We start from the raw sequence: 24629 nt of genomic DNA, 5'->3' as shown, positions 1-24629 counted from the left end.
TCACACAGTGGCATTGATCTCAGAATTAACTAATGCATATTTTGCAGGTCTTGCTTTTGCTTGACATTGCAATCCCATATGTTGTTTAAAATACATATAATTAAGCATCTGTTTCATGTATAAATGTGTAGATTATCATATAAATTCTTGGAAAGGTTTGTAACAGAGTAAGGCTAGCGTCTGGTAAGATGTTCCCACTTCTGAGAAGTCTTGCACTAATGTTAATCTAGGAAAATAACATTACATGTTGTTCTGTGAAATATGCTGCTGTTCTTCAAAAAAAACTTCTATAAAAATGCCAGGTTTGTATTGTGTGCATGTGCCTAAGTCGTGTCTTAGCAACTTAGTTACCTCGGATTCCTGTAATGTAACGGTGAGGGTAATCTATGAGGTTACAGCTGTAGTACAAGATGCTATACTTAAGCATTCTCTGGTTTAACTATCTGAGCCTTTACTGTGCTGGCTGTGGACTAGAGTGGGAAAAGGAAGCTGTGGACTTCTGTATGATCCTCTAGCAGTCAAAAATTTAAACCTGACTGCTACTGTAGTAGTAAAACTAGTTAGACAAGTCTAACTTTATTTTAGTATGTTTTGGCCTCTTTCAATACACATTTTTATTTTGATTTTGGGCTGAAAATTAAATTTTCTGCAAAACTTTATAGTTGCATCAGACCTTATCAGTGTTCAGATAGAAGAGATGCATGTTTACTCAATACTCTTAATTTCTGTTGATTTATGGGAAATTCTATTTGTAGAAGCTTTATTTGCTGATGTTGCACAGCAGAGAAAGAGCGGGCTTTCATGTTCAAGTATTAATCCTTAAGAATAACACACAGAATAAACCTCACTTTACTTGTAATCTGACCAAATTTAATTGTGAAATGGTAGACAAAAAATAAATTTTAAATATCCCGGTGTTATTTAAAACAACCTTTTTGTGGGAGGATTATATTTCTAAAAACAAATATTCTACAACACTAAAAAAAAAAAAACCAAAACAAAACAACAAAAACAAACCCACCCCAAAACCAAACCAAAACAAACAAAACACTGGGGAAAAAACCCAAAAAACTACACCTAAATATTCTAGGTTGGTGTATTGGGAGTTTTAATAAATCTTTAATATTATTCGAAGGCATACCGTATAATTGTCAGAGGTGTTGAATATATGTTTGTATGAATGTTCTACTTTGAATGCTGTATAGTGAATTTCATAATTTGTTATCATGTTATGAAACTGTAAGATTAATATAAGCAAATAATTAACTTTAGGAAAGCAGCTGAAGGATGGAAAGAAGCCAGAACCCTGCAAACCTATCCTTAAGGTGGAATATAAAACAACTAGAGCTGGGTAAGACTTGTTTTGTTCGCAAAATTAACATATGTAAAATAAATGCAACTGTCTGGGAATGTACGTTGTTGAGATACCATAGTTCAGTGCCCTCAGGATATGTAAACCAGCTGAAATAATTTCAGTAAATCAGATATTGCTGAATAAACTACAAACATATGTGAACAAATTACTATACTCTAACCTTAACTTAGGTGGATAGTGCTAATGCATTATCTACATGCTTCTTCCATGCTACTAAACTCGTGTATTTTTGCTCAATCTTATGAGAATATTGAAAAACAAGGCTGATAAACCACAGAAGACACTAAAGCACAGACCTGAAAAAACTGAACTTTGGCAAATGCAGATACTCTAAATTCTGAATATGTGTTCCTCCACAAAAAATGTTACTGACAGAAGCTGTTCTGGTAGAGTGCAGTAATTTATGCTGTGAATTGTGCCTAATTATGCACATTGAGAATGTAACAAAGCCGTAATTGCAACAAGAGACTCAGTATCTTGAGGAGCATGTTTTGTTACCAAGACTGCAATTAGGATTGAAGGATTTCATGGACTGTGTTGAATTTCTTTTATTTATGGTTCTAAAGTGCTTTAAAGTGTTTGAGTAAAAAGTGCAATATAAATATAAAATATTCATGGAAACCTGTTCAGCTATTTGCAAACGATTTTTTTTCTTTAAATTTTCTTTTACTTTTAGGATATTGATGTATTGTCTTCATTTGCTTTCCAGCTATTCAAATCTGTGGAAGATTGTTACTTAATTGATGTAATATAGTTTTCTACTATATATTGGTACACCCATACATATAATATAAATGGTTCTGTATATTTTTATTATTTGCTAAAAGTGAGGTACATAGAAATTTAAGGCTGGCTAATTCCCAGATGTATGCACATCTGTGATAGTTGGAAAGCCATATTTTACTTTCAGAAGTCTACATCTGTCTGCATATTCCTTTCTCAACAGAAATGTCTAAAGCTGATCTAAAGAAAGATAACCAAAAGTAGTCTCAGCTTCAGCAAGTTACAATTTCTGCAATCAAAAACTTTGTTATGTATAGTCATTCTGAAGGAAAAGATTAGTTCGAAGCTTGTTCTATGCAATTACAATATTACATTGTGAAGGCTAGTTGACTTTTCACAGTTTAAAGAGAAGTTTATTCTAATATAATTTATAAGAATAAGTAGCTATGTGGAGAGACTACTTTTTCCTTAGTGTGGGTTTTTTCTTACACCTCTCACTTTCCAGTGTTTATCCAAACTGAATATTTTGATGCATTTCAATTTAATATTTTCTCTAATGTTTTCTCCATCTTCAGTGTACTTCTAAATCTATAACTATTGTGATACTCTCCTAGAACTTCAATAAAAAAACCTCAAAAACACAACACCACAAAGAACCTGATTGGCACTGTGGTTGTGCAGCAGTGCACTGAATCAACATTCATTTACTGTTACATGTACTTCAGTTCACACTTTAATTTTCAGTTTCAGTTGTATTATTACAAGAATTTTAAGGCAAGGCAGAACTACCTCTCAATGCTTAAAATTTTGATAGTTTCTCCTTACCAATTGAAATTGAGTAGGTATGAACATGATACGATTTTGACTTTTTGCTAAAGCACTTGATGTTTGTGGCTTAATTTCTATAGCACAGGGGAGAATCATTCCTGGACCAGACCAAATTTTTTCTAGCTACTGAAATAATATAAGAAACAAATCAGACTTGCTTCTATAGCAGTCTTCTCTAACTGTTCTTAAAAAACAAACAACCAAACAAACCCCACAAAACAAAGAAAAAACAAAAAGCTTACAACATATTTTAAGAGGTACTGTTTAATGTATATTTAGGTTTTCACTTCTTTATTGTGAAAAAGTGAGTAACTATTCCGTGTTCACTTTTCCATGCTCTGTATGGAACTCTAACATCTTTGTCAACTCTTTCTTGCTCCTGCCTTATTCAGAGTGATCTAGAATCTAGGTTCGTTTCAGTATCTCCTTATGTGGCAAATGCTTCATTGATGTGACGTCACTTGTTTTCTTTACTGTTTCTGATTCTAATTTTTTTTTTTTTGAGAAAAGATGTCTAGAACCACACAGAAGGAACATAACTGATAGCAGCCTGTAGTAGGGGCTACAGATACTATTCCTTCTACTGTTGCAGTTCTTATTCTCACTTCTTTTTTCCTCCATTATGTTTTCCATTTTGTGAAGCTGAAGTCAGGGAGACAGGAGGACTGAGGCTTTCTGTGGTTCTTACAGACTACCTATTTAAATTTTCATTTTGTGGCTTTTCTGTTGTTGGGGTTTTTGGGGGTGGTTTAAGTCTGCTGCAGATATAGTGCTTCTGTAGTCTCCAAAGCGAGAATTGTTTGCCTTACAATAGCATGTCTGTAGCTTTATTTCTGGGAGAATGTATGTAGAAAGGTTACTTTTCATAGTAGTCCTGTACCTGTGCTAGGGGATTGAAAAGGCAAGGTCTTGGTATATTCCTTGAGCAAACTGGTATAATGTTATTGTTCTGTCACCTAAGTTCATCTAAAATACTCCATCTCTTTGTGAAGTGATGAGTTCCAAAGGTAGATTACCTTTTGAGCTTGCTGAAATAGTTTCCCTGTTGCCTTTTCTGCATACATTTCTGTCTAAAGTGAATCTAGAGAAGCTCTTGAGCTTCCTAATGCCATTTCCCACCCCTCCAGATTCAGTCCATTATACTATTTACTCTGGTTGATAATAGCATTTATGGTAAAATAGCCCAAGTTTATTCTTTGCTATTAGACCTCTGTGTAGTAGAAATTAAAGCTCAAAAGTCTCCCTGTAAAACATAATCAAAAAGGGTATTGTCTTGGTACTTAATGCAGCTTTCATTGACTAACTGTAGAGCAGTACCTCTTAGCAAGATGCATGTATATAACTGGGACCCAGAGGTTACATCATTATTATTGTGTTAATTTAGTTTGAATAGTACTATTTTGTTGTATGAGCTTCAGTTCAAAAATCACACTTACCAACTTATCTTCACTACTACTTCAAGATTTCTAGTCTTAAACTAAATTAACCCTTAAAGTATTTTCCACCTTTATTACTTGGGATTAAATTCTTGACAAATTCACCCATGGTTTGAAAAGTACTGCTACCAATGGCCTGACTTTTTTATATACTTTTCTCGCACATCCTGATTGCCAGAAACCATCTGATGCTTGACAGTTTACTTCTAAAATTGAGCAGAAACATCCTCCAGGGTTGAGAGCCACTCAGCTCTCAGTTGTATTATGTTTTGGTACACTGCAAAACCTAATCCTGTGTTTTCTGGGATTCTTTTCAATGAAATGTTGTCCTCCTTTGTAGTAAATTTTGTATAGTGTTCCCCAAGTGATCTTACAAATTTAACTGATGAGGCAATTAATGTAAAGGGATTACTTCCAAATCTGTTGAAGTAGAACTGTTTCAGAGGAATCTCTGTATTAGCAGCTGCTAAAAAAGCTATGTAGCAATTCTCTAAGAGCTGAGCACTGCTTTTTGTTAAATGCTTTCCATTGTTTCAGGTAGATAAAATGTAACTATCAAAGTAGGATCAATCTCATCTATTACATGAAGTACAATATTTTTTAATTTTTATTTTAAATTACACATTTCTATCTAACATACATGTGCACTAACCTAATATGTATCACAACTGAAGGGTAACACTAAGTATCTAAAAAAGGCACAAATTGCATTCAAGGTAAATCCATGGTTTCATGAAAATATTAAAAGTTCATACACAAATCTGTGTTAATCTTTCTGGTGGACTAAAGTCAACTTTAATCTTTGATTCATCTGTGATAAACTCATGTGACAGATCTGTGTAATCTTTAGCTCTTCCATTCTTTGCTTCATAAGAATACAGACTCTGGCAAGTCTGCCCAAAGCAATCTGATTACCTTTGAAAAAAACAGAAGAAAGCAGCATGTAGTTTTTACTATGGTGTATGAAACTAAGAAACTGAAATTTGTCTCTCTGTTATTGTCAGTTGATCTTGGTGAACCCACAAGTCTAATTACTGCAAATTGTCCTGGCAGCATTATTATTTAAAAAAAATAATGATTTTGTGTAAACAAAAAATACTGCAATAAATCATTCCAGCACAATGAGATACTGCAAGTACATCACTCTAGTGTTTTTCTCTTCATCGACATCCTGAAAAATATCAGGTTAAATTAAATTTAGTCCTTTTCCTGAAATCACTTCATGGACCTGACCATGGAAGATTGTGTGAAGTTCCAGTATGAAGAACTGAAATTAAATGAAAACTTGGAGAAAACTTACTCCTTTTCTAGAAATACACTTTCAGCTACTGCTGGAGGCAGGATATTGAACAAGGTGAACTCATGGTCTAATTTATGGCCGTTCTTTGAGGTTACTTCTTCGGGCAACAGAACTCTTTGATCCTATCAACTCTTCAGTCATAGGGCTTTCTGAAGGATCAGGCAGATTGTGAAATAATTGTAGAAACTGAAAGCTTATCTCAGTCTGCTTTGCCTTCAGTCTTACAAGCACAGAGCACATTTCAGCCAAGCCTTAAATTTATGAAGGGCAGCATGTGCATAAACTAAACCCTTCATACGCCGTTTTCAGGATGTAAGATGTACCTAATCTGTCACATTTGTGTTTCAAATGCTAACTAGTGAAAGCCATTTAGAAAGTATGGGAAAGATGCTGTTATAGGAAAGACAAAAAACCCCACATCTCTTCAGCCTCTTTTTCACAATATGTCAGGATGGTGTTTTTCTCCAGATACTGACACACTAGCTGCTTCCAAGGTAGACACAAACAAAGGGTAGGATTGCTACCTAAAGTGAGTATAGAAGTAGATCAGAGGAATTTCACACTTTGCATATTTTCCTCCAAAAACATAACCTGAAATTTGAGGTAATAGTCAATAAAGGGTGAAATTATAAACAGTCAGTCTGATCTTTAAAAGGTATTATGACCTATTTCAAATATTAATAGTATTAAAATGAGTGATGACTTTTGATAATCGGGAAAGAAGACAATACCTAGTAAAAATAACATATTTACTTAATCTAATCTTGTTTTTCAATAATTGTATGAAATGTGGAAGTATTTAAAAGCATGCTTCTGTAAAGACTTAAATTTTTGAAGGGAAGCCTTTGATCTCTTAAGACTAGGAGAAATATTTTTGCTTTGCTATACTCAGCCATTTAGATCTATGGGCATTTATTTATGTACTTGCTTCTTAAAAGATGTTAGGTCTTTGAAGCTTATCAAGCAGCTGGTTGCTTCTTAAAGACAGTCATACTATTGTGACTGCAAAATCAGTTTACACTGTTGGCAAAATTGTTCATCCTTCAAAATTTAGGGTAATTCTGTACAGGGAATAAATGGGACTATTTCTTCCTGGTCCTCCTGGAATATTTTATATTCTGGATAAATGGGGCTGTTGGCAAATCTGAATCTGCAGTTCAGTTGAAAAGTAACAATTCTACACTTTAACACAACCAAAAAAAAAAATCTTGCCAAACAGTTGCAAAGATTGGTTAAATAAGCATTATAGAACAAAAGGTTTAGAAGGCATGTCTGACTTCAGTTACGGTCTTCCAACTCTTGGGTTTTAAGTTTTGAAACATGTACCCAACCTACACATTGCATGGAGAGCTGGTTTGCTTTATTCCTAATGTATCTCTGCTCAATGACAGCTCATTGAACTTTATTATAAGGTTACAAAAACTGTCCAGTCTCTTTTAATATATTGTATTGGTTTGATCTTAAATGCCTCTGCTTTATTCCAGGGAGCCTTTCATCATTCTCTCAGGAGGTTTATCATACGACACTGTAGGAAGAAGACCCTGTTTAACAGTTATGCATGGGAAAAGTACTGCTGTGCTAGAAATGGATTATTCTATTGTTGATTTTCTAACCCTCTGTGAAACACCATATCCTAATGGTAGGCTCTGTAAAGTTGTTGGTTGTTTTTTTTTTTTCTCAGTACTTCAACCTCTTCTCTCTGGAGGTTTATCCCATCAGAATATGCTTTTCTGTTTTATCTCTGGGGATCAGACTGCAGCAGCAACATCTGTTACCCCTATTGTCTGAAGTATGTTTTACTGCCTGAAGCATTGTAATAGAATAGCTTATTATAAAACCTGTTTTGCTTCTAGAAGAATGCAGACTACTGGTTTCATGTTTTTTCCTTTTTTAATCTCAAAAGCATGTGCAGACCAATAGAATTACCATTTTAAGCTGTAGTTTATGCAGCAGATGTGTTCATCAATATTTATTTGAGCACATAAGACCTTTCCAGTCAATGCTAAATCTTGAGTAGCATTGTGTGGTGCTCTTAACTTTTAGTGACTTCATTCCAATATTTACATGAAGTTCATCACTAACCTGTAATCCCTCTTCTGCAGAAGAGGATCTTTAATCATTGTTTAGTTAGCTGTTCCAGATTAGTAGTATTGTATTGCTGATGTCTCCAATGGTTTTAGCTGTCAACTTCCATCAGAGTATGTAAAACCGCTTAGCTCAGAATTTGATGTCTGCCTGAAAGAGGACAAGATAAACTTTGGAAACTCATTCAGTTTTCTTATTTTAGTGTCAGGTTGGCTGGCTGTCTTTCCGTTCGTTTTGTAATCAATTAGAATTTAAACCCCACTGAATATAAGGAAAAGCAAGTTGCAGGTGGGAGGATGTTATTGTTCAGTAATTGATCTTTCTTAAAAATACTGCTTATATAAGTTCCTCTGCATATTCCTTTTCCTGTTATTTGAGCTGTTTAAATTGTTCTGGTAAATTCAAATAGAGTTGAGAATATTGGACTAGAGGGAAAGCCTGGCTTTTCCAGACTTAACTTGGAGTATTCAGGGGATGAGTGTATAAAGTATCTTCAGAAAATGTAGTCATTTAAGTGGCTCTCCTACTCTCAACTGATAGAGTGCAAAGACTGATCACATTCTTGAGGCTATGAATGCAAGAACTACATTTATTAGTAAATAATTTCTTTTTCTTATTTGTTTTCAGATTTTCAGGAACCATATGCTGTAGTTGTTCTCCTAGAAAAGGACTTAGTACTGATTGACCTTGCACAAAATGGGTAAGAATCTTGTGTAGTCTTTTTAATGTTGGCTGCAGTGATCAGCCTGTAGTTCTGCTCTATAGCTTTTTAATGTACCATAATACCTCCCTGTCCAGAACATAAAATCTTGAATATTAAATAAAAGGCTTCTTCAGCAGAGCTGAAAATCTTTATAGATCAACATTTCTCAAGTTAATATGTAGTAGATGAGTAGAATATTCTGTGGCTTTTTCCAGGCTTGGTTGACTGACAGAAATTACTCGTAGATCACTGCTGCTTTTTAATTATCACAGTTTATTTTGAAGTTGATTCATTAGTGCTATGAGGAGAGCTTGTAATTTTGGGGAAGAGAGCAAGGGGAACAACTGTTCAGATAAGCCAGGTAGTTTTGGCTGACACTGATGTCATCACACAAATATTTGTTGATTTTATTGCCAAAGGAATTGCTACCTGAGTTGCTTAAATCAACTAAATACTGATGCAATAGATATCATATACATGAAGTTAGAATAGTAACATCTACTCCCTGGTTTACTACTGCAGTAAGAGGTTGCTTATAAGTAGTATCCTATTACAGTTTTCACGAGTAATACTTGGCTAACACATTCTGAGTCTCTTGTTATTTTGTCCATAGAACAGTCCGTATACTCTATTAGGTGGTGATAAAAAATTCTGCATCCTACAAATTTTTATCAAGGGTTTTGAAAATAGTGTAGGCAGTAACAACTAACTATGACAGGATTAGTAGCAGAGAACCAGATGGGTAAGGTCTTTGTGTTCCTGATTAAAAGTTACCAGTGGTCAATGAAGAAAAAAATCCTATGAATAACATCCTTCTAGGGCACAACAAAAACCCATAAATATGTATCCTCAAAGTCAGTGGTGATATCTTAGATAATGAAGACTGGTGAATTTGGAGGAAGGTCAAGTCTAGTCCTAGTATCACGGCAGCTGCTGAGCAATTTCATTTAGATTTTCCCAAGATTACATGGCCGTATGCTGTATCCAAAACTTGTTTCTGATATACTAGTGATATTAAGCTTCCAACATTCATATGTTGAAAGATTAATAAAACAAGTTTTAAAGAGCTTAAAATAAAAAGGTTTGGATAAGGCTTTTTTTCTTAAGTGAAATAGTTTGCAGTGTCTGAAATTTGAAGTTATATTAAGGGTTGTTCCATTTCATGTTAAAAAAAATCTACAGCAATTATGTTTTTAGAAGACCTACAATAGTCTTTGTTATGATTGACTCACAAAATATTGTTTCACACCTGAAAAAAGCAACAAAATAGATATTTTGCTTTGGGGATTTCCTTTTGCCCTGTCTTGTCATCTAGATTTATCATATTTTGTTAAAACTAAGCCTCCTCTTCATTCAGTTTTTTAGAAGATTGTTTTAGCTTTCCAAACAGCTCTGTGTAAAGCTATTGGTATATAAAACATTTGCGTCTGTTGTTGCTAACTTTTCCCTTAGGTGGTTGAGAAGCTGTGTCCCTTTTTGCCTCTCAAGAAAAAAAAAAGGGGGGGAAAAAAACCCCATATGCATCGCATGCACTTCTCTGGAGATAAACATTCTTTGAACACATATATTTACTCTATTGGCTTTTTCTCCTCATTAAGGCTGTGCCACTTCTCTGATGGAGGTGGTGGTGGGGAGTGTGTGTGTGTTTGCTTCTGTTTGGTAACTGAGTGTTGCTATCTAACTTTCCTGAAAGTAGTGACTTTGAAGTTGGATGTAGGTCATGAAAAGTGCTGGACAGTTTTCTAAGAACAATATAATAAAACAGAGTGAAAAGTGGAGTCTTCCTGTCTTTCTTCCTGGAAGAATAGACTGAAGAGTTAGAAATAAATTCCTATCTCCACATTACTGCAATTAGGACTTGAAATCAGTTTTTCCACATGCCATTAAAATAGTAACCTTTTAAAAATTTAAGACTATAGGGAGTAGCGGTGTTCTAGAAATATTCCAGAAATAATACAAACCTCAGGTTCCATCTAGAGTACTACAGTATCTTGATAGCGTACTGCATGAGCAGTGAAGTTGTGTGGTATATTTGTTCATGATCTAATTTGATATGCATTTATTTTTCTCTGTAGGAGAAGAATGCAAAATTAGTCTTTAGTGTGTTACTTGCATTCTGCATTAAAAAAAGTGTTTCCTAGATTAACAGTCTTCCCCTTTCATCCATTAAAGGTACCCTATATTTGAGAATCCCTATCCTTTGACTATACATGAATCTCCAGTTACCTGTTGTGAATATTTTGCTGATTGTCCTGTGGACCTCATACCTGCCCTCTATTCAGTTGGCGCTCGACAGAAACGTCAAGGTTACAGTAAGAAGGTACAACATCTGGTACATACATATGTATTTGGAAATACTGAAAGTCAGTAGCTCTAGCAGTGTGAGTAGCCATACTAAGACTAAAAGCTCCATCTGACTTGTTATCCTGTTGTTGACACTGTCTAACAGCAGGTGTTTAGGGAGGATATAGCATATGTCAAACCTATAGTCATGCTTTCCTGACGTGCTCCCATCGATTGCTGTCGCTGGAAGCTAAGGGATTTTCTGGAGCAGGAGAGGTGTTTATAGCTCTTGATTTATTTTTTATTTTTATTTTTCCCTCTGCAGTGGATATGTCTAATTACTTTGTGAAGTCATGTGAAATACTGGAATCTGTACTATCTGCAGTAATTTCAATGGCTTAACATTGCACTGTATGATATTTTCTTCCTCAGTGTATTTGTTAATCTTCCAGGAATGGCCTATCAGTGGAGGCAACTGGGGTTTGATCACTCAGAGCTATCCAGAGATAATTATTACAGGGTAAGTGACACCATAGTGTAGTATAGCTTTCTTAGCTGATGAAGCAGAAGTGAGAATATTTTGTTCCTCTTATAGAAAACAGTGTTCTAAGAGTGGTTGGAATAATTTGAAAGATTATGTTCACCAGACAAGTCATTTGCATCATAATCTTGATGCATTAACAAGGAAATAAATCAAAGTGTGGAAGACAAGGTAGGAACAAAATAATAGCAGGTGTTTTACAAGGATTATTATTGTGTGGTATTGTGATTTTGTGCTTTCTGTCAATATATCCTGGATGAAACTTACCTTTTATTCTTGAACTTTGAGAAAATAGGTGAGTAGTGTTATAAAGCATAGGAAATCCGTTAAATAGTTATTGAGTTCAGTTCTCAAAGGGAAGCCAAGTTCTTTATTTCAAAAAGCATAAAGACATCCTTCAGTCTGTTCATTTTGTTGTTGCTGGAGACTGATCTTTCAAATACTGTTCTGAGAGGCATAAACAAAATCTGATTTATAACCGTGCAATGTATCACTGAATGTGAGAGCACTACTAAATTTTTTTTTTTTTTCAGAATAGTCCATTAGCCCTAATGAGAATTACTATCACTTTATACTACACGTTGCAGAGGTTTTGAGAGACAGTCCTGAAAAAATCTAGTCATCTGATTTTCAATTTCAGGGATAAATGAGCAAGTTAGGTGACTCATTTACACTGAAATATAGTATATTTAGGCATCTCCTTTACAAGTGTCATTCCAAATAAAGGGCATCTTTTAAGAAACAACACATGGTAAGGTATATCAAACTGCTTATGGGAAATGCAGGTAACTGAAATCAGTATTTTAAATGGTAAATTCATATTAGTGCAATGGAATTTCAGAGAGTTAACCTTCAAATGCTTTTTTTAATCCCTTTTGTCCAAAGTAATTGGGGCATATGTTTGTAAAATATTGGCTTCCAATAAATCATGAAAATAGTGTCACTAAGAATTCTAATAAAAATAGAATGTTAGCCGTATATTTTCTAATCAGTACATAGAGGTCTAACACTCCAACTAACCATTTTACCATTTTATTAATTTTTTAATATTTCATAGGCATGCTGATGGGTCAATCAAGTTTTGGGATGCCTCAGCAAGTAAGTGTTTTCGGTAGAGATTTTTTCCTGTGCAGTAGGATTTTTCTAAACTTACTGATTTCTCTAATTGAATATAATTGCAGTCATTATCATTATTTTCTGCCTCATGTAGAGTCAGTAAATCTATAGGAAACTTTGAATAAAAATTAAATAAAATTAACATTATTTCTTAGTTAATTGTTTCACTGTTTTTACCACTTCAGTGAAAATTCACTAGTAGTCCAAAGGTCAGCAGAATGGAAGAGTTCTAAAATTTTTTAGAAGTACCTTCAGAAGCACATTATTGAGCACAGAGATACATAACAGGCAAATGCATTCCTTTTTGGTACAATTGAATTTCAGTAAGTTATTTCTGTCTTTTTAGACAGGAGAGAGGCATGTGTTTATAAGACATCAGCTCCCCATAAATTACAGTATCTAAAAATGAGAATTGGAACCAGTAGTAGTTTGTGCTAATAAAATGATCTAGGCATTTGTGAAGAAAGACAGGAGAACAGTAAAATAAAGACACGTTTCTTTGGTGGAACACTGAACAAGCCTCAAGAGTCTGATACCATTCTACATTTCAGTTAAAGGGTCAACTGCATTTGATGGTCTACACAGCTAACAGTGAAAAATGCAGTAAGAATTCAAATTAGAATGGACTACAGAGTTAGATGTTTTAATTAATCTAGTTCTGACTAACCTTACTCTTGGTACTTAAAAGCTGCCTGAAGCAATCTTTGAATCATTATCAGTTGTCTTTGAAAACTTGTGGAAGACTGGTAAGATTCCAAAATGCTAAGGCGTTTGTGGGTGTGGGAGGGAACAGATGCAATGTATATGTTTAAAAACTGGGAGGAGGAGTATTTGGAGTGTTATAAATCTTTAATTTCAGTTTGGGATGGGGGTGGAACCAACGCGGGGGGGGAGCCAACCACACTCAGTTTGAATGCGTGTGATTAAAAATTCTATTCAGCATAGATCTGTCTCTGTCTAAAAGGAGATCCTGTTAAAGACATTTAGTTTCTTTCTAAAATAGATAAATAAACCTGTTAAGGGAGAAACAGCAGGTATCCTGTATCTTGATTTAAAAACTCTTAAATCTCTCTTATAGCACAGTATTAGAGATGAACTAGGGAAGTGTGATTCAGATGAAACCACTGAAATATGGAAGAGGAGAAAGGATGCTATAATAAGTTTTCCTAATGATATGATTAATGTTCATAGCAGTGATTTGAGCCATTGACTAGAGAATATGCTTGTGAAGTTTCAAAGCAACACCAAGACAGTTAAAAGAAAATGTAAAAAATGATTAGAATTACAGCTGAGAATGATATTGCTAATTCCTGAATAGCATCCTAGACAATCTGTTTGAATATATTATCAATGATTTACGCTCAGAACTACATTCTGGAAGAAAAAATTACAGGTCTAATGGCTTGCACTGTCAAGTGTTGCACAAAAAAAATCAAAATCATTGGGATAAATAGGTGTGAACATCTATAAAATCAACATGGAGCAATTTTTCCACAATTTTAAACTATGGCAGGGCCTCACTACAACAGTTCTAGGAAACATGGTATCAAGAAAAATGTGGACTGATCAGAGGGCAGTGCCTTGAATGATCAGACAGGACAAAATAAAAATTGGAGAAACTGGGTTTGTTAAGTCTGAGAACACAGGTGAGAAGCCATGGGTTTGAAATGCTCTAAGCAAAAAGGAATGGAGCTTCACTTTCTCTGCCATAGATTGGCATGAGTTGTGGGTATGGCATATGTAACTAGATACACAGAGATATATGTTATAAAGAGATCCTCAAGTATAGTTAAGTCTTGAGAAGCTGTGAGGACTTAGTTTATAACTGAAGTGCTTAGTATGTGTCTTTCAGAAGTGTTGTGGGGTTTTTTTGATAGTAACTGATCCTGCATTGGGCAAGTGGTGCACTGCACAGGCAGAGTCAACACAGATGCTCAGTACTTCTACTCTGCACTCGTTTGTGGAATATAGTGGCTTTGTCTATGAAGAGAAGTTTCTAAAATAAAAGAAGAAAATACCTGTTTAGATCAAAACTAATTTTTATCTCTTCTGGTTTGTTCCTAGTAACGCTGCAAGTACTCTATAAGCTAAAAACAGCCAAAGTATTTGAAAAATCACGGAATAAAGATGACAGGCCAAACACAGATATAGTAGATGAAGATCCATATGCTATTCAGATCATCTCATGGTGTCCAGAAAGTAGAATGCTGTGCATAGCCGGAGTGTCTGCACATGTCATTATTTACAGGTTCAGCAAGCAGGAAGTGACAGCAGAAGTCATTCCGGTAATTAGTATAACCATTTTTTAACTTTGTAGGATTTAGTTATAAGACTGTTGTAACGATTTACTTCTTCATTGTCTTTCTTTTTTTTTAGTGAAATGGACAAAAACAGTTGCCTCAAAATGAGGAGATGTATTTTTGTGGAGGAAAACTAATAAATTATGAAATCCAGCAAAAGTAAAAATTGCACACCAAGATTTGCATTTTCATTGGCTTTTTTTGTTTTTGCAGCCAATAATAGTTCATTGTTGTATCAATCAAAGGAAATAGTGGATCTAAACTTGGCTATATCAAAGATAAAATGAACACAGAAGTGAATGAGATGTCAAGTTGAAGAATTTTCAAAGCTTTCAAGGGGGTTGATTCCTCTCTTTTCCTTGATTCCTAATAATTACCATCTGTCTTGGCAAGACTTCTGCAGTATGCAGAGCTAGAAGAGTAGAAATGTGCCAGATGTGCCCTGAGGTCTGTTAAGGACTTTGCTGTGTCACTGTTTTATTCTGTTTAAGATACAATGGCAAGTTCTATTACAATAGTTTGAGAAGTCCTTTGTGAACTCAAACACACATGTGCAACTTTACTTATCTGAATGTATGAGCTGAAAGCTAACTTGAAGCCCTTTAATTATAAAATGTTTATTCTAAGTAAAGCATTAATCCTAATGTAGTTGGGTTATTCAATTTTCTTTTTCTGCTTCTTACTCTACTCCTTCAGATATGCCTCATCTCCTTAAACTTATTTTTACTTATTTATTTTACTTATTTTAAACTTATTTAGACTTATTTTTTCCTTCTGGTTTTTATTTATGTACAGGTACATTCTCTTCTGAGGAAATACCTAAATGATTTTTACAAATCAACACCTAGTAAACTATTCTTCAGTACTAGAAATAAAAAAATACTGTAGAATTCTTAATTTCAGTCCATGAGTTAAGTTCTACTTTGCAGATGATGAGAATCTTCTGTAATTTCCATTTTTTGTAAAGAAAGTGGAAAAACCTCTTTACATTGCACTAAAATTAATACTAATAGTGTTAGAGATCCAGCAGCAGAAAATATAAGTTCATCATGATTTCATGGTTCTTTAAAATGTACGTTCTCATTCAGTGCAACATTGAACTAAGTCCCATGTGTACAATGTTATGACAGTATAAAGCATAGCTATGTGCTTTCACTTTTTAATTTTAGCATTCCTGAACTACATAAAACAAGTTATCTTCATAACTTTTATTATGTGCACAGATAATTAATGATAATTAAATGGATCTTGTCTCCATTATATTTCTTTCTAATGTTAAGCAGCAAACTTTTAAATATTGAAAAATAGGTTAGATTTTCAAGTTTCAGCAATCTTCAGATATTCAGTCTGTAGTTAGTATGACTGTTTCTGAAGGCTACATGTGAGTGTTTAGGTTGTGCTGTATATTAAACTACTTTTATCTTTTAAAAGATGAAAGTCCGGGATGTCACTTTTATCAGTAGTATCTTCAGCTGCACTTCATTTATTTCATATCTAATTTTTTGAAAGGCAGAGTTTACTGATAATTTTTTTTAATGTATAGATGCTGGAAGTACGTCTGTTATATGAAATAAATGATGTTGAATCTCCAGATGGTGAGCAAGTGCCACCTTTACCAACTCCAGGCACAGGTTCCAATCCTCAATCCATTGTTCCCCAGTCTCATCCATCTACTAGTAGCAGTTCATCTGATGGACTTCGTGATAATGTCCCATGTTTAAAGTAAGTATATTCTGTTTACTTGTTCTTACTTACTTATCTTACTTATTATTTTACTCATTTGAGAAGTGAAAGTTAAAAGACGACAATCTTTTTTAATTCTTCTACAAGAGTGCATTATGTGGCTTCTGGACTGTTGCCTTTTCTGTACAAAATGTACATTGAATTTCACTTTCAGATATGTATGTACTTATTGTTTTCTCAAGTTCTAAGGTCACAACTTGGATTTTAATTCTTTGAGTGCATCCATCCAGAAAATAACTAATTTCTGATGGGGTTATTTCTCCAGGTGGGAGTTCTTATATCTTATCGGTTGTACTGCGTTGCAGAAGTATCAAAATCCATTTAAAGAAAAATGGATGAGGTAGAAAAACTGGAAAATTCTGAATTACTGTAAAACATTGGTAAACCAAAATATGTATTAATGAGAATGAATGGGTGGTAAAATAAGAGGAATTCAGGAACCAGAGGAGCTTATGTTCTATGTAACGTTTTTCACCTTAAAAGATGAAACACCTGCAGAACATTCATAAGTTTGTGCATCAGCATGCAAATAAAATCTTTCAAGGAGCTTCAATTCTCCCACTCCCAGGTTCATTCCATACAGCTGACCTATCATTAAAATTATTTACCTTGCTTTCATTTTGTTTATACAATATCATTAGCTTTCTGTTTGCTCAATACATTGTGCATCTGTTTCCCTCTTCAGTACGCTTCCACGCTCACCCTCACCCCTTTCCAGTCTCTAAATCAGAGTTCTTCTGGGAACTCTGCAAAGCATGGGTAATTGCTTCCTGTTAGACACGGAACGACTTTATTCACATCAGTACAGCATACTAATGCAGTTATACCTTGCTCTGAAGAGGGGAGAAATATGAAATATTTGTGATCATTGCTCAATGAATTTTCAGTTAGGTAATGAATCAAAAGGGTCTTTAAAAAGTGAATGATTACTTTCAGTGTGGCTTTTTTCTGGTTGCTTTTATGTGTTTGTGTTGATTTTTTTCCAATTTTCTGAAGTCCAGTGTGCTGTACAATTCACTGAACCCTGGGCCGATAAGGAAAAAATGGAGACTGTGGAGTGTCATAAAAAGATACCATGTTTTGTTTACTTTGTAGAGTTAAAAATTCTCCTCTCAAGCAGTCTCCAGGCTACCAAATTGAGCTAGTTATCCAGCTAGTATGGGTGAGTGGAGAACCTCCTCAACAGATAACCAGCTTAGCAGTCAACTCAGCGTATGGCCTGTAAGTATATTATACAGAGGTTTTTCATTATTCTGTTAAATTGGTTTAAAATTATCTATTAAAAATCACATCTTCATGTGCGTTCACATGAGCTGCACAGCAACTCAAGAGAGGCAATCAGCCTTCTGTGCTTAAGAGATATTCTTTTTGGGTCATGGCAGATCCTCATGATGCTAACATCAGAAACAAATCGGCATCATTCTTCCTCACCTGGTACTGTACAGCCAAGAGTAAGTGTCACGTAAGGCTCTGTCAGATAGGTTGGCAAGTACAGTGATGATCTGTTCTACTTGGTGTCACATGTTTTTACAAGACAACAATTAATACTGCATTCTAAAACAGTTATTTATAAATATGTGTAACTTATGACTTACCCTAAAAATTAGGAAGTCTTATAGTACTGAATAGCAACAAATGCTAATATAAAACTTTACCAACTTTTGATTAGCACTGTATTTCCTTCCACTTCTATCTTTCCAGAGTAGTTTTTGGAAACTGTAATGGTATTGCAATGGTTGATTACCTCCAGAAGACAGTGCTTTTGAATCTAGGCACTATTGAACTGTATGGCTCCAATGATCCTTATCGCAGGGAGCCACGATCTCCCCGAAAAACTCGGCAACCGTCTGGAGGTGAGTAACCCAAAACTTGTTTTAGCCAACGGTGCCTTTCTTCTGAGCTTATCTGGGCTATTAGTGTGTATTCTTTGAATACAAGCATACTCTTCTCCTTTGTGGTTCCATCCTTTTCTTATTGATCTGTCTCTAATGTCATTATTGTAGGTTTGTTACTTCATATTTTCTTCAAAACTGTTGCTTAGTGGAATCTACTGATGCTTGATGCCATTACTTACTCTTCAGTTTAATGTATGTTTTCAGAAAAAACAGATGGAAAAACATTATCTGTGTGAATAGATATAAGTATAAATGTACAAAGGATTTATGCAGTTTACAAGATTTTAATAACACAGCATGAAGTAGAAGTATCATGGTATTTCTGGTAAACCTAGTACCCATAACACATGCTTGTATAAACCCATTAACATTTGCAGATGGCCAATCTGCTGGGATCTTTTGGCTTCCTATTTTAACCTTTGGCTAGAAATGTCCCTGACAGGCTAAAGCATGTTATGTTGTGTATCCTGTTACATTATGCTTGAGAGGAAGCCTTTGATTTGAATGAACCAAACAAACTGCCAAATATAAACTGCTAAAATAAATATCTTTTGAAAAATGGACTTTGATTTAAAAATATACTGAAGAAGGGTTGTTCCTTTGCAGCTGAGGAGGAAAGTGACTTTCCAGTAAAAATGCCAAGCTTTTTACTGCCAAAAGAATTTAGTGGGTTTAGATTATTCTCTCCTCCTCATTATGTAGTGGATACTTAAGTTAATTTGGAAAATGGCTAAAGACAGAATGATGGACAATGTCACTGCTACCCCAAATTATTATTTTTCGATAGGAAATAAACTGTTCAAAAAAATTCTTGCTCTAGTGTTGATTGCATTATTTTAAGAGATTTAGAATAAAGTCCAGGTAAGTTCTTTAGGTAATATTTTATTCAAATTGAAGTGAATGCTGTAAGATGTGTTCTAATAAATCATTGGATGAGAAAGATCCAGGTTGGCACCATTCAGCTTATTTCACTGAGGAAACCGGTCTGAAAATCATTAATGTGGAGCAGAACATGCATAGTTTGTATTTGGTCAGATAAAATATTTTCCTCTAATAAAACCAAACTTTATTAAGTATACTTTTTAAGAGAGAAAGATAAAACTGTACTGGTTGACTGTGTTAATTACCCTTGTGAGTGAAAGGCTTAAATTTTGCTTCATGCATTTATTTACATTATAAACCGCCCTTTGGAGTGTTAAACATTACTTGCTTTGTTTTCCTGGCTTTTGTTGTTTTAAAGTGTTGGATCTGCATAACTCTGTCTAAGGTGTTCATGAATGAAGTCTTTTTTGCTTGTGAATATAACTGTTACATGAAATCATATATTTCTTCATCTTACATTTTTATACTAACAATCTGCATGGCAAGAGCATTTTATAAATCTGGTTATACAAGTTATTCTGCTGGCTTTTCTGTCTCAAATGTACTGTTAGTGTCTTCGTCTTTCCTTTTCTCATTGCTTCATAAAGGTATGCTGACTGTGGCTTCTTGCATGTGCGGCCTTTCTAACTTATATTCAGAGTCTGTGAAAAAGCTTCGCACCTCTTATATAAGTAAGTCATCTCATGGCAATAAAATATTTTTGAACGTTTGAATTTGATTTTTTTTTTTAACTTGTTCACTCACCATAAATATCTTTGTTAGTCCTTTTTAAGTAATTGTTTTACTTTTAGATACTATTTTTAAACCATGACCCATCTATTGTATTTCTTGCTCATGGCATCTTTAAAAGAAAGTGGAAGGAAAAAAAGCAACCATCATAGTCTCTGTATCTTGTGTGTTTTAAATAAATATCAAAAGGAGATCATGCCTCAAAAGTTACTGATGTCTACAGTCTCAAGATATCTTACTCACCAAACTTAGTATTCTTTTGAGATCTGAGGTTAAAAGCTTCCCTTGCTTGTCCCCTTTCTGGCACAGAAAGCTTCAGAATTTTAGTGTTAATTGATTATTAATTTTTATTTACTATTATTAATGAGAATAATAATATTTCACATTGTAGAAGATAGTGTTACAAATGAAACCTTACTTCTACAAAAATGTTGTTCATAGGGATTAAGAGCGGAGACGTTTGTGTATTGCACAGCCCTGTGGGGTTTTTAAGCAGTTTTGAAACTTGGGTGCCTGTGAGAGGGAGGTTGCCCATGAGAACTGTGGTTTAACTCAAGGGCTTCTCTGACTTACTCAATCAGTCACAGCATCCAAGAACTTGAAGAACATAAAGCTGACTTTTAGAAGTGTAACATTGTTCCTTTCTCTAGGATGCTAGTTTTTTCTAGCCTTTGGACGGAGGTAGATAATCTCACCCCATTTTTTACTGAAGGAGAGTAGAACAGAATGATCTGGAGTTTAAAATAAAAAGAAAAAAAAAAAAGAGAGATTGTAGTCCCATTCTGCTTGTTCTGCTTTTTTTTTTCCCCCAAACAAGAAAAAAGTGGTACATGTGGTAGAGGGCAGGCTCAATAGCCAAATATTGCTTTCTGTATAGTCTTTCATCTTGTGCTGCTAAGGGGGTGTCATGGTTTAATCATGGCTAATCATGGCTGGTAGCCAAACACTGCACAGCTGCTTGCTCAACCTCCCCCACCCCAGGGAATGGGGGAGTGACTTGGAAGGGTAAGAATAAGGAGGCTTGTAGGTTGAGATAAAAACAATTTAATCAAAAATTTAAGAAAATTATAATAGTAATAATAGAAAATACAAACAAGTAATGCATAATGTGATGGCTTACCGACTGATGACTGGCCTGTTCCCCTTTCCCCCAATCCCAGGGAAGAGAGAGAATCCTGAAATCACAATGCTGGAAGTGAGCTTTTCCCAGTCAACCCTCTTCTATATACTGAACATGGATATGGAATATTCCATTGGCCAGTTTGGGTCTGTTGCTTTTGCTGTGCTCCCTCCCAGCTTCTTGTGTACCTGCACCTGGCAGGGAGTAGAAGTTGAAAAGTCCTTGATTTCTTAGCAACAACTGAAAACATAACATTCCTCTCATACCAAATCCCACGCTGAATCCAAAACACAGCACTGTTCTAGCTACTAAGAAGGAAAAAAAAAAAAAAGCTGTCCCAGACAAAACCAAGATATGGAGAAAGGGAGCTAGGCATAAAAGAAATGCCTCCACCTTAATATGATACCTTAATAGAACTGAAAATAAGGGTCTTCGACTGATTTGATATTGTGAAGGGAAGCAAAAGATGGGCAGAAGTCCCAAAACTGGTTTCTGAAGCCAACAGTTGTAAAGCTGAACTAACCTGGACTATTTAATTTAGGAATAGGTAAAAACAGGTTTTGTACAGAAGTTAATTTCTTAACCATGTAGTTATTCTCTTTCCTTCCACCATCCTGACAATACCCTGGTTAGCTGAAACTAGTAGTCTTAAAAACTGAAAGTAATTTCTCAAGTTATCCTTTAATCTAATTTTTTTTTAGTTCTTTCAATGTATGTATTGCCCAGACTTAATAGCATAAATAATAGAGCATTATTACTGTGTATTTTTCCACAATGTCTGTTACATTAAAGAATTATCCTTTGCTATATTTATTGCAACTACAAGAGTTAGTTAGAACACTTTTAGATTCGCATTCTCCCTTTCTTGACCATTAATATCAGCATTTAGTGACTTCAGAAATGCAACAAACATATGCTTCCTTGGTTTTATTTTGAAAGATATGCCTTCACTAAATTCTTTGTTTAAAATGTTTGTATTTTAATACATCTAAATTAATTTTTCCACAAATAAGACATTTTCAACTACTGCACAGCTCTAGCTCTATCTTCAGGAAGTATTAGTACTTAATTTCTAAATATTCCTAGAAAAAGTGCTTATGTATTCAATGTGGTTTTAGAGAAAATATTTTTTTTAAAAAAAGGACTAGCCTATGCATACATTCAGACATGTTCTTGATTAATTACATTGAGGTTCAGACAGCATGCAACACAGCAGCATATTGTTAATTTACATGGTATTCCAATATCGGCAAAGCCAAAAAAAAAAAAAAAATCAGTATAGAGGTGTGTAAGAAAACATTGTTCTCTGTTACTCAACCACTTATGCAGATTTTGCCCCCAAAAAGGCAGTAAGAACTGTTCCTTTCTCATTAAGAACCCTGCTATTCTGTATGTTCCAGCATAAAATGTCTATTTAATACATCATCAATATCTGCTTACATATTTATAATTTAGTAAATGGCATGTCCTGGTTCAACCAACTGAAAATTTTAAAAAGACCTTTTTACAAAAAGTTCACAGAGTAAGAGTTGCATTACCTTCTGAAATATGAATGGAAATGTGAGATTTTCCCTTCACTTGTGTTGCAAGAATATGATGTATGTTTCTGTCATCTTATTTTTTTTCTACTCAGAAAAGAAATTCAGATTCCCGTCTTAAAGCAGCATCTATTTAGAGACAAGGCTCTCTACACTAGCTAGACTGTAAACTGTCATTTCAGGCTAGCTCAACAGATACAAGCTCCCAGTTGGGATCGTGTTTTGGAATTTATCAGTGATTCATACCAGGTATATTACTCACATGTTTTGGGTGGTAATTTATAGTTTGTGAAGCATGCAGTATATGTGTTTTATGAAGGCCTACTAGACAGTGTCATCAGGTGCTTCTCAAGGATTAAAACAAAGTCAACCTTTATCTTCAGATTGTAATAATGGGGGTGAAAAAAAACCAACTTTGGCCATGTGCTGAAAGATGTAAAATGTGTAAGTAAAAGCTTTATAGTGTGGTGAAGACTCTATACACAGTGTAGGCTTACACTGTTTAGAGACTTTTACTTGATGTACTGTTTGCTAAATATGACAGGTGCCATTAAGAAGGTCAATATTGATATCAACTTAATCAAACAATTTGTAATTTTATGACTGAACACCAAAACTTACGGATAGCTGTTAATTATGTAACTAAGCAAGGAAAAATAATTTCACACAGGACACCAATCTTAACTCTTGCAACTTACTATTGGCGGGAGTTACAAGATCTTATGTGACTTCTCAACTAGTACAATGTAATACAACTTCTTATAAGTTAGTATTTCTTAGTTCTACCAGAGGCATTTTAGGATTCTGACAAAATAGAAGCAGTTCTTGCATGCATATTACTTTTTTTGGTATATAATAAAAATGGCCTTTTTTGAATGTAATCTACAAGGGATTTGGAACTGGAGTTGAGTTAAACCTACAGAAAATACGTGCCTAGAACTCTTCTGGGGTTGCTTATTCTAGTTGTTTTCCCTATCCTCGTTCTGGCTGAACTGGCTTTGGACATGAACTATTTGAACTTTTAGCTTGAATGTCAACTAAACAAGACCAACATCAGCTGTGTCTAAGACAAGTCCAGAACTGAATCAGAAAGTCTGATTGTTGGATTTGGGAACATTTGACGTGGTTTTACAGGTTAATTGTTTCTAATTCTACCTTTTACATCTTCATATCAAGCTAGTTCTAGTTCTAATTTTTAATTGGACTGGTTTCCAGGCAAGTAGTAGTTTATTCAGAGATTTTTCTGCCTAATGCTCATGTGAAAAACTGATAAATGTCTTATGAAACTTCCTTTGTACATCAATTAATTTCAGCTGTAATTCTAGAGAGTTTTGAAAGCAGCATGGTAATTTTCATGTCTTTAATGGCATTATGTAATTTGAGTCATTTTGGGGCTTTTAAATTTCTTGCTACTAGAGTTCAGAGACATAGGCTGGAAGCTTATTTGAAGGTCACTTTTCCTTATATTTGTGTTCTAGCAGGTTGTAGTCTTTGCAGTTGAAATGGGAACTCTTGCATCAATTTGCTTTTGTAATCCATAGCAATTAGCACATATGCTGTAGTCCTGAAACCAGAGAACTTTTCTAGGAGAGCTGTCTTGCTGCCAGTGTGCACGCTGCTTTTATCAGGGTACCTGGGGTTTTAAGATGAACGGCAATAACAATTGTTACACCAGATTCTTCTCATTGGTCAAGGACAGATCCTCATAGTTCAGACTTAACTCAGAACATTCTTCTTATCTGTTTAGTTTAATGCAGTCATAGTTAAAATTACTTTTTTATCTATTCCTGTCCCTTCTTTTTTCTCTTAAATTATAGCAATGATGGCTCTGCTTAGGTTTCCAAGGTTTGTGTGCCATAATGATTGTCATAATGCACACGTAATGTTCTATGGGATAGATCTTATCTAATGTATAAAATTAGTGCATAGGTCTATGATGAGAGAGTGTTTTGGGGGTTTTCTGTTGGATCGATTGATCTGAGTTATTTCTTAAGATGTATATTAATCAAATTGCAGCCTCAAGACTTCTTAC

At 34.6% G+C, this 24629-nt stretch overlaps 1 protein-coding gene across 1 annotated transcript in view; it reads left to right on the top strand.

Annotated features, from left to right (window-relative positions):
* STXBP5 (syntaxin binding protein 5) overlaps window positions 1-24629 on the top strand; it is a 102776-nt gene that overhangs the window by 60241 nt on the left and 17906 nt on the right. Inside the window, exons 9-18 of the mRNA XM_074896592.1 lie at window positions 1273-1351; window positions 7147-7301; window positions 8375-8447; window positions 10623-10770; window positions 11186-11253; window positions 12332-12372; window positions 14455-14675; window positions 16234-16412; window positions 17529-17654; window positions 18135-18290. Of these exons, the coding sequence (XP_074752693.1) occupies window positions 1273-1351; window positions 7147-7301; window positions 8375-8447; window positions 10623-10770; window positions 11186-11253; window positions 12332-12372; window positions 14455-14675; window positions 16234-16412; window positions 17529-17654; window positions 18135-18290 (1246 nt within the window). The remainder of the gene's footprint in view (window positions 1-1272; window positions 1352-7146; window positions 7302-8374; window positions 8448-10622; window positions 10771-11185; window positions 11254-12331; window positions 12373-14454; window positions 14676-16233; window positions 16413-17528; window positions 17655-18134; window positions 18291-24629) is intronic.

Source organism: Athene noctua, chromosome 1, assembly GCF_965140245.1.
Source record: "Athene noctua chromosome 1, bAthNoc1.hap1.1, whole genome shotgun sequence".
Lineage (NCBI taxonomy): Eukaryota > Metazoa > Chordata > Aves > Strigiformes > Strigidae > Athene > Athene noctua.
Note: the sequence above shows the minus strand (reverse complement) of the source record. Positions and strands in the feature narration are given on the sequence as shown.